We start from the raw sequence: 13,266 nt of genomic DNA on the forward strand, positions 1-13,266 counted from the left end.
AATCAGCAAGTTGCTCAACAGGACTATTTCTACATGTAGTTAGTCCAATTAGCACTTCCCCTCTCTGAAGCACTGATCTCAGGCTGTCTACATGCCCCGTGGTGCCACTTGAGAATTACCATCCTTTTGCTGCTGCAGTTGGTCATTGCACCAATGCCTTGCTGTCAAGTAAGTCACAGATCATAAACTTCTGTCTTATACACACCAATTCAGACCTCAGGAATCCCCTCAGGAACTCTTGTGAAGGACAGACATGAAAAGGCATGGGGTAGAAGGATAAAACGTGGTTCCATAATTCTTGACTAGTGAAACTGAGCAGTAGTCTTTTGTAGCTAAGCCTGCAGTACACATCAGATGCTTGCCGCACTTACCCTCAGTGGATAGCATCTAAATTAAGACAAAGTCCAGCACTTACTTTAACTATTAAAAGAGTAAAGCTTACTTCAGCAGGTGCTGGCTTACCTCAGGTGCAGCCACTCAGCCAGACCAGAATCTATTCAGGTGCAAGGTTCTATACCACTCAGGTAGTATTCCAAGCTTTAGCTGTTTGATTTCAGGTATTACTTTCAAGTGGTTGCACTATCAGGTTACCCTTCTCTATTATGCACTAGTAGTTGAAACTAACCTATTTGAAATTACCCTCTGGTAACACAGCAGTAACAAACAGCACCTCCTCCCAGCTGAGACTGCAGCTGATCTGCATGTGATTTCTCTGTCCTGTTCCTGACCATGTCTACTCTTCACCTAACACTGTGTGTTTGCTTTTTATCAAAAAATATAAGTTACCTTAAAATGACATCACAGTTTGGTAGATCAACTGCACAAATGTGAGAGTTACTAACTCAGTTTCAATTTGGCTCCCTTGGGTATTTTTTTCCACTATAATACACAATCTTTGTATCATGGTTACAAGCCATTCATGATGAGCAGCTTGCCTCATTCAATGCAGATGACGGCCTTGTAACAGGAATACAGACTGTAGAGACAATGCTGTTTAATACAGAATCATTTACAAAAACAAGTCCTAAGGTATTTATTAATTGTGTTCTTATTTTCTGTGTGGAACTCTTGGTATCTAAGGTCCAGTTGTATAGTTGAGCTAGAATACCTTCAAAGCTTGAAGGTACGCTCCAACAGTGATACACAAGACTGTATGCAAACTGATCAAACTTACGACAGTCTCAACTTTAAACTGGAAAAAACTAATCTCTGTAGTTCTCATAGGAGAGAAAATCAGAATAGTAGCTTTACTATTGACTCTCTGGAGTAATCACAGAACAAGTATTAATCATCTTTAATAACTCAAATATAAGGTCACAAACAACACAATTTAGGTTAAAAAAATATTTTACTAGTGAGTGAGCATCATTGGTCATGCGTTTTACTGGGACAGTGACAGTAGAAAACAGGGTGATACAATGATGAATTTATAACCACTATTTAGTGTTAACACAGAAATGACAAATGTAATGCTTTCCCAATATGAACACAGGCATTCAAAATTAGAAATGCCAGAGTTTATTTTTATTTATAACTAGCTTTCTGTCTTAAGAAGCAATGTAAACTTTCACTAGAACCACCTTTTTTTTTTCTTCTGCAAAAAGGTTAGAGCAACTCTATAAATCCCGCATTTATTTTTAGTCTTCGCAGCCTCCTGCGAAGACTACCTGACTTGAAGTCAGCATGCCCCTGGAAGCAGCAGATAGTGTGAATCAACCTGCATAATGGGTTCATTTGTGCAGCAAAATGTTAGTCCTCAAAAAAATGTCATCTTTGATATGGGAATCCTCTTAACAGTACCCAGTGTTATCACATCTGTTGCCCCATTTTCCCCTTCTGTCACTAACAGGTCTAATATTTTAAAGACTCTAAATCTGCAATATTTAGTGAATGGTCTCCTTGCTACTTGTCCACGAGTGATATTAATTAGGAATTTGAAATTAAAACCCCTTTTTTATTTCGTGCAGTTGATCAGTTTTCTATACATGCTATAAAACCTTTTTCACAGGTACTTGGGGACCAGTTTAAACCTACAGCTACATTTACAGCATACTGTGCCTGTAAAGGATGGAGTCTGCCTTTCTCCACAGCAGCCTGCATGATACTGTGTTCTGACTAAAATAGCACTGATAACACACCAGTGGTTTGGCTATTGCCAAACAGCACTTCCACAGCATCAGGACATTCTGTTTCTCACTCTGTCCCCACAGCAAGGAGGCTGGGGTGGGCAAGATGCTAGGAGGGTACATGGCCAGGACAGCTGACCTGAACAGAAGGATGCTCCCTAACATGTAACATGACACTCAGCAATAACAATGAGGAACAGTCTTTCTAAACGAGCTCAGGACAGGCATTGGTCTGCTGGTGCGATGTGGCAAGTGATTACCTTTGAATAATTTTTTTCATTTCTCCCATCATCTCTTCCCACTTTTAGAAGCGTAAAAACACATTTTCATAACATTACAAGAAACAACGTATTAAACTAAATGAGATTTATGAAGTTTTAAGTTTTCCACTGAGATTTAAACAGTTTGATTTTGGGGCCATGTTTTGTTCTTGTTCATGGGTGTGGGCACTGGGTTTTGGTTGGTTCTTTTAATATCCGTGTTTTCAGTCATTCATACCAGCATACCCACTTAATTGGCTGCACACCCATGAAATATCCAGAATATTTGTTATTATTGTCTTGAAACTGTAAAATTATATTAAAAAAAGATAAACACATCCTTCAGTCTCTCACCTGCTAAGTAAAAATGAGAGCATATTTATTTTTTCTGTTCTTTAGAAGGAAAAGAATTCAGAACAAAGTATAACCTTAAAGCTTACTGGTAAACATCTAGATAATAAGCACCTAACAACCACTTTCAAACTGAATAATATACTTCAGTTGAATCTCAAATAACAAAAATATAGGAACACCGGTTTTAAACAAACCTTACCTTTAGTTTCTTATTTAGTTTACAGCAGTATCTGTATAACATTGCCAAATTCAAAGGTCCGAAATCTCCATAGAAGCTGCGAGAAAAAGAACAAAAAAGCATTATTTGTATAAAAAAGCGCAAAGCCATTTTCAACATGTTGTTGACAGTTACAGCTGCAAATCAGTAACTTGGAGATAACTAGTAGCCAATACAGATGGTGGTGCACACAGTAAAATTACAATGAGAATGGACTATAACTTAAAACTGGTTTAATGTGCTCTGCCTTAAGTCTTTTGCTAAGAGACAGGACACTCTGCCTACTGACAAAACAGGCCATCAGCATCTAAATGCATGTTTTTGGGGGGAATGACAAAAGAAAAGGTAACTATGTTCTATACTTTTGGGCTTTGAAGCAGTGAAAACTTACTGACATGGGATGATAGAGTAGGTGGTAGTATTTTTCAAACTTTCTTCCCCAAGCAGAGGTTTTATTTTTCAGGAAAAATTAATTACATTCTAGCTTAGCATAAGAAAACTTAATTTGAGGACAATCAAACACTAGATAGAGGCTGCTTAAAGGCTCTGGAGTAACAACCCAATTGTACAAGATAGAACATCTGGCAATTGTTGACCTTGCTTTGAGCCTGGAGATTGGATTAGATGATCTGTGGAGGTGCATTCCAGCTTCAGCCATTCTGCTTTTCTTAGTGGACACAACAAAGTTGTATGAGTTGCAGAAGTGCCTTACCTTTTTGGTGTTTATGACCTTACCAACATCCTCCTCCCCACACTTTCTCAAAGAAAAAAAGCTAAGCTCAGTCCAAAAAGAGACAATCTATTGGTCTGATCACCATCTAGGATGAGTAGCCTGTTTGCCAAACCAATGTTATTTCAACATCACCTGCTTTACAATGTCAAATACAAACATAAATGTTTGCTAAGATTCAGTTCAACCCTCCAGCACAAAATAATATAACTTAATGCTTAATTACAGAAGCTCATTAGCTGGGTCAAAGACTAAGCTGTCCAGCTCTTAGGACTTTATTGGTAGGTTGCAAAGAGGTTAACTAATGCAAGGAGAAATTGCAGTGCAGTAAAGCAGGGGCTAACTTTAGAACTCCTCATCTTTTCTTAGGTAAGTCTGCCAGATATGGTCAACAGTTATTCTTAAAACAAAACTTTCAGCACAGTTTTTAAGAAATTAAAGTTCTAGGGACAAGTATGACAAATCAGAAGTTAAAACTGGTGTTCTAACAGCACTAGAGTGAACGTAACTTCTAGAAAAGCTACACAGGCGGCTTACTAACATCTCTTCCTATTCTGCTACACTAACACCTTCTATAAATAAAAAAAACCCCTACCTTGTTCCATTAACTTTAGAGTATTCTTTCACTTAAATATATGATGGAAGAGTAGAAATTAGCATTAAGATTATTTTGTTAAAAAAGTTTTATAAGTATTGTGAAAAAGTGTGGAATATGATAGTTACTATAATGCATTTTTATAAAGCAGTGTAAGCAAAGTGGCTTTTGATCAGCTCAAAGATACAACTGAATACACAGTTCACCTAAAGCACTGACAAACTAGAGACATGCCTTAGGACAGTAATATTTTATTATTATTCTTTTGCTATAAGTACCTCAATAAGAAGGTATATCCACTTTCCCTTTTCCATATTATTAAACTCAAAATTGTAGGAAAAGCACACTAAAATTTACACATCCAAAATAGACAAACTGATCACTATTTTGGTGGGGATAAGGATAAAAATACATATATTAAGTTTATCCATGAAGCAATTATATTTCTACAAAATAAAGCTATTCAGATTCTCTCAGCTGCCAAGCTAAAGATGTCACAAACTATTTCTCCATCACTTATTACCATTACCAGGACTTCCTGGATTGCCAGGACAAGATGGGCCACCAGGACAAGTATGCTGTGCTTCTCAACACAGTAGGGGAAAAAACTTTATCAGTGTTAAGACTCTGGTACTACCACTGTTTGCTTATGCTGCAAAAACAAAATACTTCTCAGAATTCAAACATAACCATAAAGGAAAGATAAAAGGATAGAAAGGCACTTTTGGACACTGTTGCAGAAGCACTACCCATGCAGCAAACACTGGCAGCTCCCAACTGATTTACTAACACCACATAGGCTGTATAAACCAGCCATTGGCTTGGTTGCCAAGACACTGTAGTAGATATATGAGGGAGAAAAAATTATTTATGCAACAAATAACCTAACCTTCTCCACTTAATACCTCTAAACTGGGACAAACCTGAATGTCCTTTTTTTAATGGAGCTAAGTGAAACAAGGACTTCATAAACCTTCAAATCAGAGTTACCTGAAAGATAATAAAAGGCTCTGTACTGAAGCAAATAAACTCTGATCTACAAAATCTTTCTTCACTGTATATTCTTAGAACTAAATACAGTGTCCATCATGTTAAAACCGAAGGGTTTCATCTTATGCACCCTCATTATTTTTAGTATAACAGGCCATATTTGTACTTTAGAATTAGAGACACTTGAACCTTACTAACCCAGAGTGTTTTCTCCTTAAGAACAGAATTTTGACAGAGTGGAAGATTGGAAATGAGGGGAACAGGGAAGAAATGACACACCAAGTCATTGTGTGAAAAAAAACCCAAAACATTTATCTGGCAAAAGTTGACTATAAAAATGTAAAAGAAATCAAATCTTATTACATGGTAGTCACTGATAATCTACCCTGTATTATTTGACTTCCATCTCTTCTACAGATAATAGATTTGCTTTGTATCTAGATGTTTTAATAAGCATTTATGCACAATAAGAAATGCCTCTGAAGCTTAAGCCAGTTAAGAGAGACAGTCATTTACAATAAAGGTAGGAACTAGATACAAGGAAGTATCTGGCAAATATGGTATTAATCTACATTTAATTATATTTTGTTTTAATCAAGTACTTACATGATAGCTTAAATTATTCTTCCCCCTCATCCCATGGAAGCTTGCTATCCTTATGCTTCTCAAACTAAGAAGCAGCAAAACCCCAGAATATACTAGATGAATATTTAAATACTCTACTTCAAAAATACTATCAAAATGCTACTTGGAAGCAGTAGCATAGGTTTCTTATATTTGTATTCTCCTTAGGATAGACTCCTGGAACCACTTCTTCCTTACAGTATAAGATCTCACGTATTTGCTGTATTGAGTAACAGCAATGGTCACGCACCTACAGAGGCCAGCCCACAGAGAGCTCGTTGGTCTACTCTGTCTTCAAAGCAGGTACATACATTTTTCCATGGAATTTAACAGTGAGAAATTTAGTCCACAATCCTTTAGGACAGCAACTCAAGTTGCTTCTGACTGCAGTTCCATGGGATGCCATGTGAAGGTGCCATGAATCAGGTCAAGCTGAATGCTTTAGTCACTTTTCACTAAGCATTTGAGTACTATTGACACTATTACTGCAGAAAAAACATAAACAGCTTTTGTATCTTGAACTACTGGATGAAGCCTTGTTATGGTCAATAAAGGAATATCCTAACCTGGCAAACTCTGAAATTAATTTATAACCTCCATATTAAAATCAGAATCAATTTATAGCTAAGGTCTTGACTTATCTCTTAAAAATAAATTGCACTACTTATATTTTTCCCCAGAAACTTGATACATTTCCCCCATAAATGAATACACCAGAGCAGTAGTTTCATAGTACCATTCACTTACAACTTGGTGACACAGCAACAGGGTATGGATTAAAGGATAGCACATTCCTACCTGAAAAGTTATTTCAGGGTTCTTGTCTTCATGACAAACCAGTGTAAGTTCAGTGGCTTTGGTACACTGAACATAAGGGTATGCATGCATTCCTACCAGGTTGTAGGCCTTTCCACTACAAGATTAACCAGAAGAACTTCAGAAACTAGCAGGAATACAAATTCCTAACTCCAAAATTACATCAATTTTTCAGCATTTTACAAAGATTCAGCTTATTATTAAAACTAAGCAGTGAGACCAAATTACACTTTGGTAAGAAAAACATTCTCCACTTGCTTTTCTCTCCTCTTTTCCTAGGCTGGATTACTGCAACATCCAGATCCCTGCACTGCAAGGTCCTTGCTGCATGTGCTCTGAATCTAGCCATTAAGCAGCACAAGAACCAGCTACTGGCAAAGTGGCCAGATTGCTTCTAGACAAGAAATGCTTCAAAACAACGCCTCATGCAAAAGGATCTCTGGATGTAACTGGATCCAAGAGAATGAGTCCACACATCCATTACAACCTAACTGCTGGTCAGGAAATCTCACTTATTCCTTTTTATTTCTCCAACTCTTGTTTGCTATAATGTTCCTACTTCTCAAGTGCATGAATAAAGGTGGGATGCTCAATGACATCTCGTCTCTCTGCTCTAGCCCCACCAATTCCAGTAACACGTGACTTACCAGAAGCTCTCTTATCTGGGCTGAGCCACAATCCCTAACACTTAATACTACTTACGAATTGCACACTTCTGAATAGACTTAAGATGATACAGCAAATATAACCCTAGAAATTACATACCACCTCATTGCTAGCACCTGAAAGTTGGAATAATGCAGAGGTTCTGAACTGTGCAAAACATCAGGCACTCACTCCCATTTTCCCCTTCAACATTCTAAATCATCCTCAAGATCCTGATTCTTCAAAATCTAACAATAACTCATAGATCCAAATTACAGATTATTAAATAGCTATTCCAGTTATATGCATTTTTACACAGTACTCCTTACGCTTCAAGAAAAAAAGTGAAAAGTTTCTCCAGTTAAGACCTTCCCTATAGAAGGTTAAAAAACTCCCTAGGGAAACAACAGTCATCTTAACAGAGGCCAGGTTTCTCATAAGGAGTTACCTATATCCAACTACATTCCCATTCAATATAAAACTGTAGCCTAGAAAACAGATCTGTTTTATTCTGTTACTCTTCTACTGCAAGGAAAGACATCCTCAATACTTTTGGCAATTGCTTTTATCTTTTCAATACAAAGAAGTGAACAGCTATGGCAGAGCAACGTGAGTATAAAACTTAATAAACTATTGGACTGCAGAGAACACCACAGGTGTTAAGAGATAGCATTTTACAAGTTTCAAGTATAAAATTATGCAAGCAGTTTGTGTTTGAAGGGAAAGTTGATACTCCCTGTTCCTACATCATCTGATTTTCTTATTTGCAGTGAATTTAAAATCCCTCATTTTAAGATAGAAAAAAAATAGAACTCAAGTAGTATTCTCAATAGTCACACCTAAGAGTTAGACAAAAAATCTGTTACTAGCATATAAAGTTTTTCTGCTCAGTATATACATTCACATTGATATAAGCTAGGAGTTGGGAAATATCCTTTTTTGTGGACTTTAGCTTCCTAAGTTATCTTGGTCATCTGATAGTCAAGTTCAAGTCTTCAAAAGCTAATGACATGAACAAGGAACTCCCTGTTCTCAGTGTGAAGTGACAGCTCTGTTTGCTGTAGCAAGGCTAAGTTTAAGTTTTCTTTTTCCCTTCAAATGACAGAAGCCACAGAATGACAGAAGTTCAGGTTTCCTATGCAAGTACTGTTACTGGGTAGCCACAGAAAAAAGCATTTAGCCAAACTAAAAATTAACAATTTAACACTTACTCTTTTCATGGAAAAAACGCTTTGTTGCATACATGCATGCAGTGAAGGAAAAAAGTCCTCCAACTCAAACAGTACTCATTTAATCCTGTTGTAGCTAAGCATTTCAGAGTCTTATTCTACTGCTGCTTGAACTCAAGGAAGCAGCTAACATTAAGAGTGCTGTGAAATGAGCAAATAATATGGCTTGAAAGAAAATTTTAGTGTAAAACATGGAATGTACAGAGAATTTACTATTAATTACTTTTACAGCTACTCAGAAGATGCCAGTCTAGATCTGCAAAAACTGTTTATACCAGAGTCAAAGACAGAACAAATGACTGAATAAAAACATTTTGGTTTATGAAAGCTGCCATTATAATTTATCAGTAAGAGATTCCTGGTTTTCATTATCCAAATTTTAATTTTAAGAAAACTTCAACAATAAAAAGGACATTAAAAGTTGCTTTGATAAAAATATGTGAAAGCCAAGTTAACCAGTCAAGTGTAGTATTTTCAACCCAGATCTGTTTACTGAAAGGTGAAACATGAAAGATGCTATTCTTAGAGAATAAAAAGCTTCTTACTAGTGCCTAACTCATTAATTGAGGTCTTGCCAAGGCAAGGCTTGTCTGTTTGCCAAATGACAGTCTTTGTCAAGCTGGATTATTTCTCATGAACTCCATTTTCCTGAAGTAATAGTTACCTGCACTATATTACCCTGAAGGATTATTTTCTGTTAAAAGCAGCGGTGAAGACTTTTTCAGGAGGGACCTCAGTGTTTCAGAAAGAGACTGACAAAAACTTACAGAAACAGATCAAAGAAAGATAATTCAGAATTTGATAAATTCATTCAGGTTTCTTGTTCCCTCATCTGAGGAACTGACATACCATTTCCCTAGTATTAATAGGTTCAAGGTGAAATTGCAGCACTTTTAGCTAAAATAGCAACGGTTCTAGTAGCAAGTTCCTAGTCAACTAGCATTTTAGATGTTCTTAAAAACATTTAAGTCTATCTTTATTATTTTTAAAAATGTGAATGTTTAATTAAGTGAAGACAGTGTTATGAATTCATTAGAACAGTTGGCAACTTCAAGTGAAAATCTAAGGATAAAGTACTCAAGATTACATAACCATGCTGTGAACAATTTAGTGATAAATCACATGACAGACTGCAGGAATAAGTCAGCATTTATCAGATGAAAACTTCCAAACCCATCAGATCTAGCACTACAGATGTTTTGTTTAATAAATGGGGTGTCCTATTAACGTACACTATTACTTCCCTGTCTCTCCAAGAGTAGAGGAAAAAAAAGGGCAGAAAAGCAGTGACGTTTTAAATATTCATAGGTTTTCAGATCATATATTGCTTCAGTAAAAGCAAATTGACACCTCAGTAAAGTCAGCTAAACAGATTTCTGTAACACTCCCATATAAGAGTTATCGCTAAAGTTAGTGAAACAGCCCAAAGAAAAGCAGATTACTTCTTGCACAATGAAGTGTCTTTGTCTTGTGACTAGAATGATGCATCTAAACCAAAACAATAACAGTTGTACTAACAAAATTACATACCTCATAGGTGCTGAAGATTTTGTGCTTGAGCAGACATATCCTATCCTCCTCCTTCTAACAAAATGAACTACTAATTTTATGAAAAAGCAGAAGCAGCCATGAAATTCTGATCAGCAAGATCACAAGCAGGCCATCTTGACTGAAGACTCTAAAAAACACTGTTCTGAGCTATAGCACTTCAAAACTCACTTCCCAATGTTTATTTTGCTATCATGTAACAAATATTTCTAATCACTTTCTCAGAAAGAAGGCTGCATTTTTGAGAAAATGAGCAGAAGATCCAGTCTGGTATATTAAAGTTACACTCTGCTGCTACCTACAGACAACCCCTGATGTCAGGCCCCCGCCACTTTGCTGTGCAGTCTGTGAAACAACAAATTGGTATCGAGCTTGCTGGTGAGCAGAAGGAAAAGTGAACTACAGCAGAACCAATATTTCTCCAAGTACCAAAAGACTTGCATTCTATACCTCACTTTGCATCTAGCTTTTCAATTTCAGAAAGATACTGAAAAAAATATAATAGTACCCCTACTGACACCTACTTTTACTTCTCCGAGACAATAAAAGAGGGCAAAAAGAGAAACAAAGTCAGGTACAGTTATACTACCATACCTTGAAAGTGATGGGTGCTGCAATACAAGTATCAGGGGAAAGTTTAGCACTGTTATGTAAAGAAGTTAGGTTACTACACAAAATTCATTCATACCACGTGGTAAGGTCACTTAATCTCTATGTCGTATTACGTTCTAGTATTTTAATTTGAGAACACAAAAAAAGAGAGTACCATTATGGTACAAATAAAGGATTAAATCTTTAAAGAAGACCAAGTGGATTAGGAACTATCAAATCAGAAAATACACCATGAGTTACATGTCCAAAATCTGTGCCCTAGAAGATAATGGTAACTTTGCTTCCTCCCATTATCTTGTAATTACATCTGATGTCAAGTTACACCCTGGTATGTAGTTAACAGGTAATTGGGTTAAGGAGTATACTTGCTGGATTTCCTTTGTACATGTTCAAGAAAAGTAGTTTTTTTCAAATGTGATACTGACCTCACACTAAACACCCCAGTCACAGTCCCTGGTTAGTACAGTAACAGAGTACAGAACTGCTCCCCCTTTCCGCCCCCAGGATCAAATCCCACATAAGATCCCTTCACCCTTCCTAGACACATATTAAGGATTAAAACTAAAATATCTCCGGTCAAGAGTAATACAGAAGTCTTAGAACAAGATCACTTTATTTCATTAAAAAAGGTGGGACATATTCATATATCACAAATTGGCCAGGACTTTATCCAGCTGAAGACTGCTTTTACCAACTTTTCCTAAGAGTACTCCTGAGGTCCTTTCCAACATAAATTAGTGATCATTACAGAATCTATCCCAAGCTAAAAAGTTCATTACAAAATTCAGCACTGGGTACTCCAGTAGCATAGACATACAGGTTAACATAATGAAGACTCAGAAACATGTAGAAAATAAACCCTAAAGTGGTAAGCTGTGCATAAGAAGAAGCTAGACACCAAAGACTGGTTTATACCTTCACAGAAGTACCACTGAAGTCAATGGAGAGGGGAATGAAGAATGGTTGATGTTCAGAAGTTGTTCAACTCGGAAAGTAAGCTATATTTATAATACAACCACAGTTTCTGTTTCATTTGTACTGCAGCACACACTTTTTCAAGTAACTAGATGTATCATCACATCTGAAAGTGGGAACACAGTGTAGAGCAACTACTTTTTAACCACAGAATAGAGATTACTTTATTTATTTAGTGTATTTTATGTCCTTTAACAGTATCCATAACTATAATCGATTTTACTGTTGATCTTTTATGTGTCCTTCCAAACACACTACGTGTTTATTTCACACAGAACATTTTCTGCTGTTCTACAGCTACAGAAGCCAACAGGAAGTGCTATCTCAAAATGTTCTGCAGACTTAAAAAAAGTTGTATATGTTCTTTAAAAGCACATATAAAGCTTTGCATTCTGAGGATTCTGTATAAAAGGTGATCACTTCATACTCCTATGCAAGAAAATACATACAAAGCAAACTATTGTTTCATCTATTCATACCAAGCAACAGTCTTCTATTTAAGACACCATTTAGTAAGACGTAATTAGTCTAAAGAGATCTTCTCCACCTTATAAACAAATCTTAGCTCCTTCCCCTAGCTCAACTACAATTTAAGGCATTTAACAGCTGTTTTTGTTTTATATAACTGCAATCTTGTTAAACTAGTTTCAGCTAAGGTATAAATGTATCCTAACTTTGTACCCATAAGCTATCTTTGTACCCATGCCTTGTGCAAGTAACTATCCGGGGCAAAAATATTCTGTTTAGCATTCAAGTGTGCTGGGAAGAATCTCAAGTGATCACCTGGAATATGCAAAACACAACAGATCAAAAGACTTACTTTTCATAAACCAGTTCCTCATCAGTACAGAAATAGTGGGTATTCACGGTACTTTTCGGTTTATTTCGTAAAGTAGCGAAGTACAACCGATCTGAAAGAAAGACGGTGACAACAGCGCCGGTCGACAGAGCAAATCGCCACTGCCCCTCGCCCCGCTCGTCCCCCCGCGGCGTCCGGGAGCGGAAGAGGCACCGCGGACCTTTTTTCTCCTGCGTGAGCGGTGGCGGGAGCGCCGGTCTCCGCTCCGCCCGCGGGCCCTGCCCACCAGGACCCCCCCCGCCCCGCTCTGACCGGCTGGGCGCCCCTCGGGAGAGAGCTAAGGAGGATCGGGGTGATTTCTGACCCAGAACACAGCAGCACATAGCAACAGGTGCCGGGCCCGCTTCTTACCGGAAAAGAGAGGAGGAAGGAACCGCTTAGGCGTGCCCCGCAGCAGCCGAGGGGCAGACAGATCGCGAAAGCCGCAAGGCAAAAGGGGCAGAAGCCGAGCAGAGCACGCAGCAAAGCCCGGGGAGGGAAGCAGGGAGGGCAGGAAAGAACCCAGCGGTTTCCTTTTTGGAGGAGACTCTGGCGAGGAAGACCCCCGTGGTCAGGGGTCGGGGAGCGCTCCCCGGCCCGTTCTCACCTTTTAGGAACTCCGAGGCTCCCACCAGCACTTCGGAGGCGGCTGCTGCCGGCTCCATCTTAAACAAGGCACGGAGCAGCGAAGTGCGGGGTGGCTCCGC

General features: G+C 37.9%; 1 protein-coding gene across 1 annotated transcript in view; it reads right to left on the reverse strand.

The window, feature by feature from the left end:
- The window catches only part of CDC14A (cell division cycle 14A), a 56,830-nt gene extending 43,606 nt beyond the window's left edge, over nt 1-13,224 (reverse strand). Inside the window, exons 1-3 of the mRNA XM_010006659.1 lie at nt 13,167-13,224; nt 12,542-12,632; nt 2,940-3,015 (exon numbers count right to left, since the gene is read on the reverse strand). Coding sequence (XP_010004961.1) covers nt 2,940-3,015; nt 12,542-12,632; nt 13,167-13,224 — 225 coding nt within the window. The remainder of the gene's footprint in view (nt 1-2,939; nt 3,016-12,541; nt 12,633-13,166) is intronic.
- Between the last annotated feature and the right edge of the window lie 42 nt (nt 13,225-13,266).

This window comes from Chaetura pelagica, unplaced genomic scaffold (assembly GCF_000747805.2).
Source record: "Chaetura pelagica isolate M959 unplaced genomic scaffold, ChaPel_1.0 scaffold69, whole genome shotgun sequence".
NCBI lineage: Eukaryota > Metazoa > Chordata > Aves > Apodiformes > Apodidae > Chaetura > Chaetura pelagica.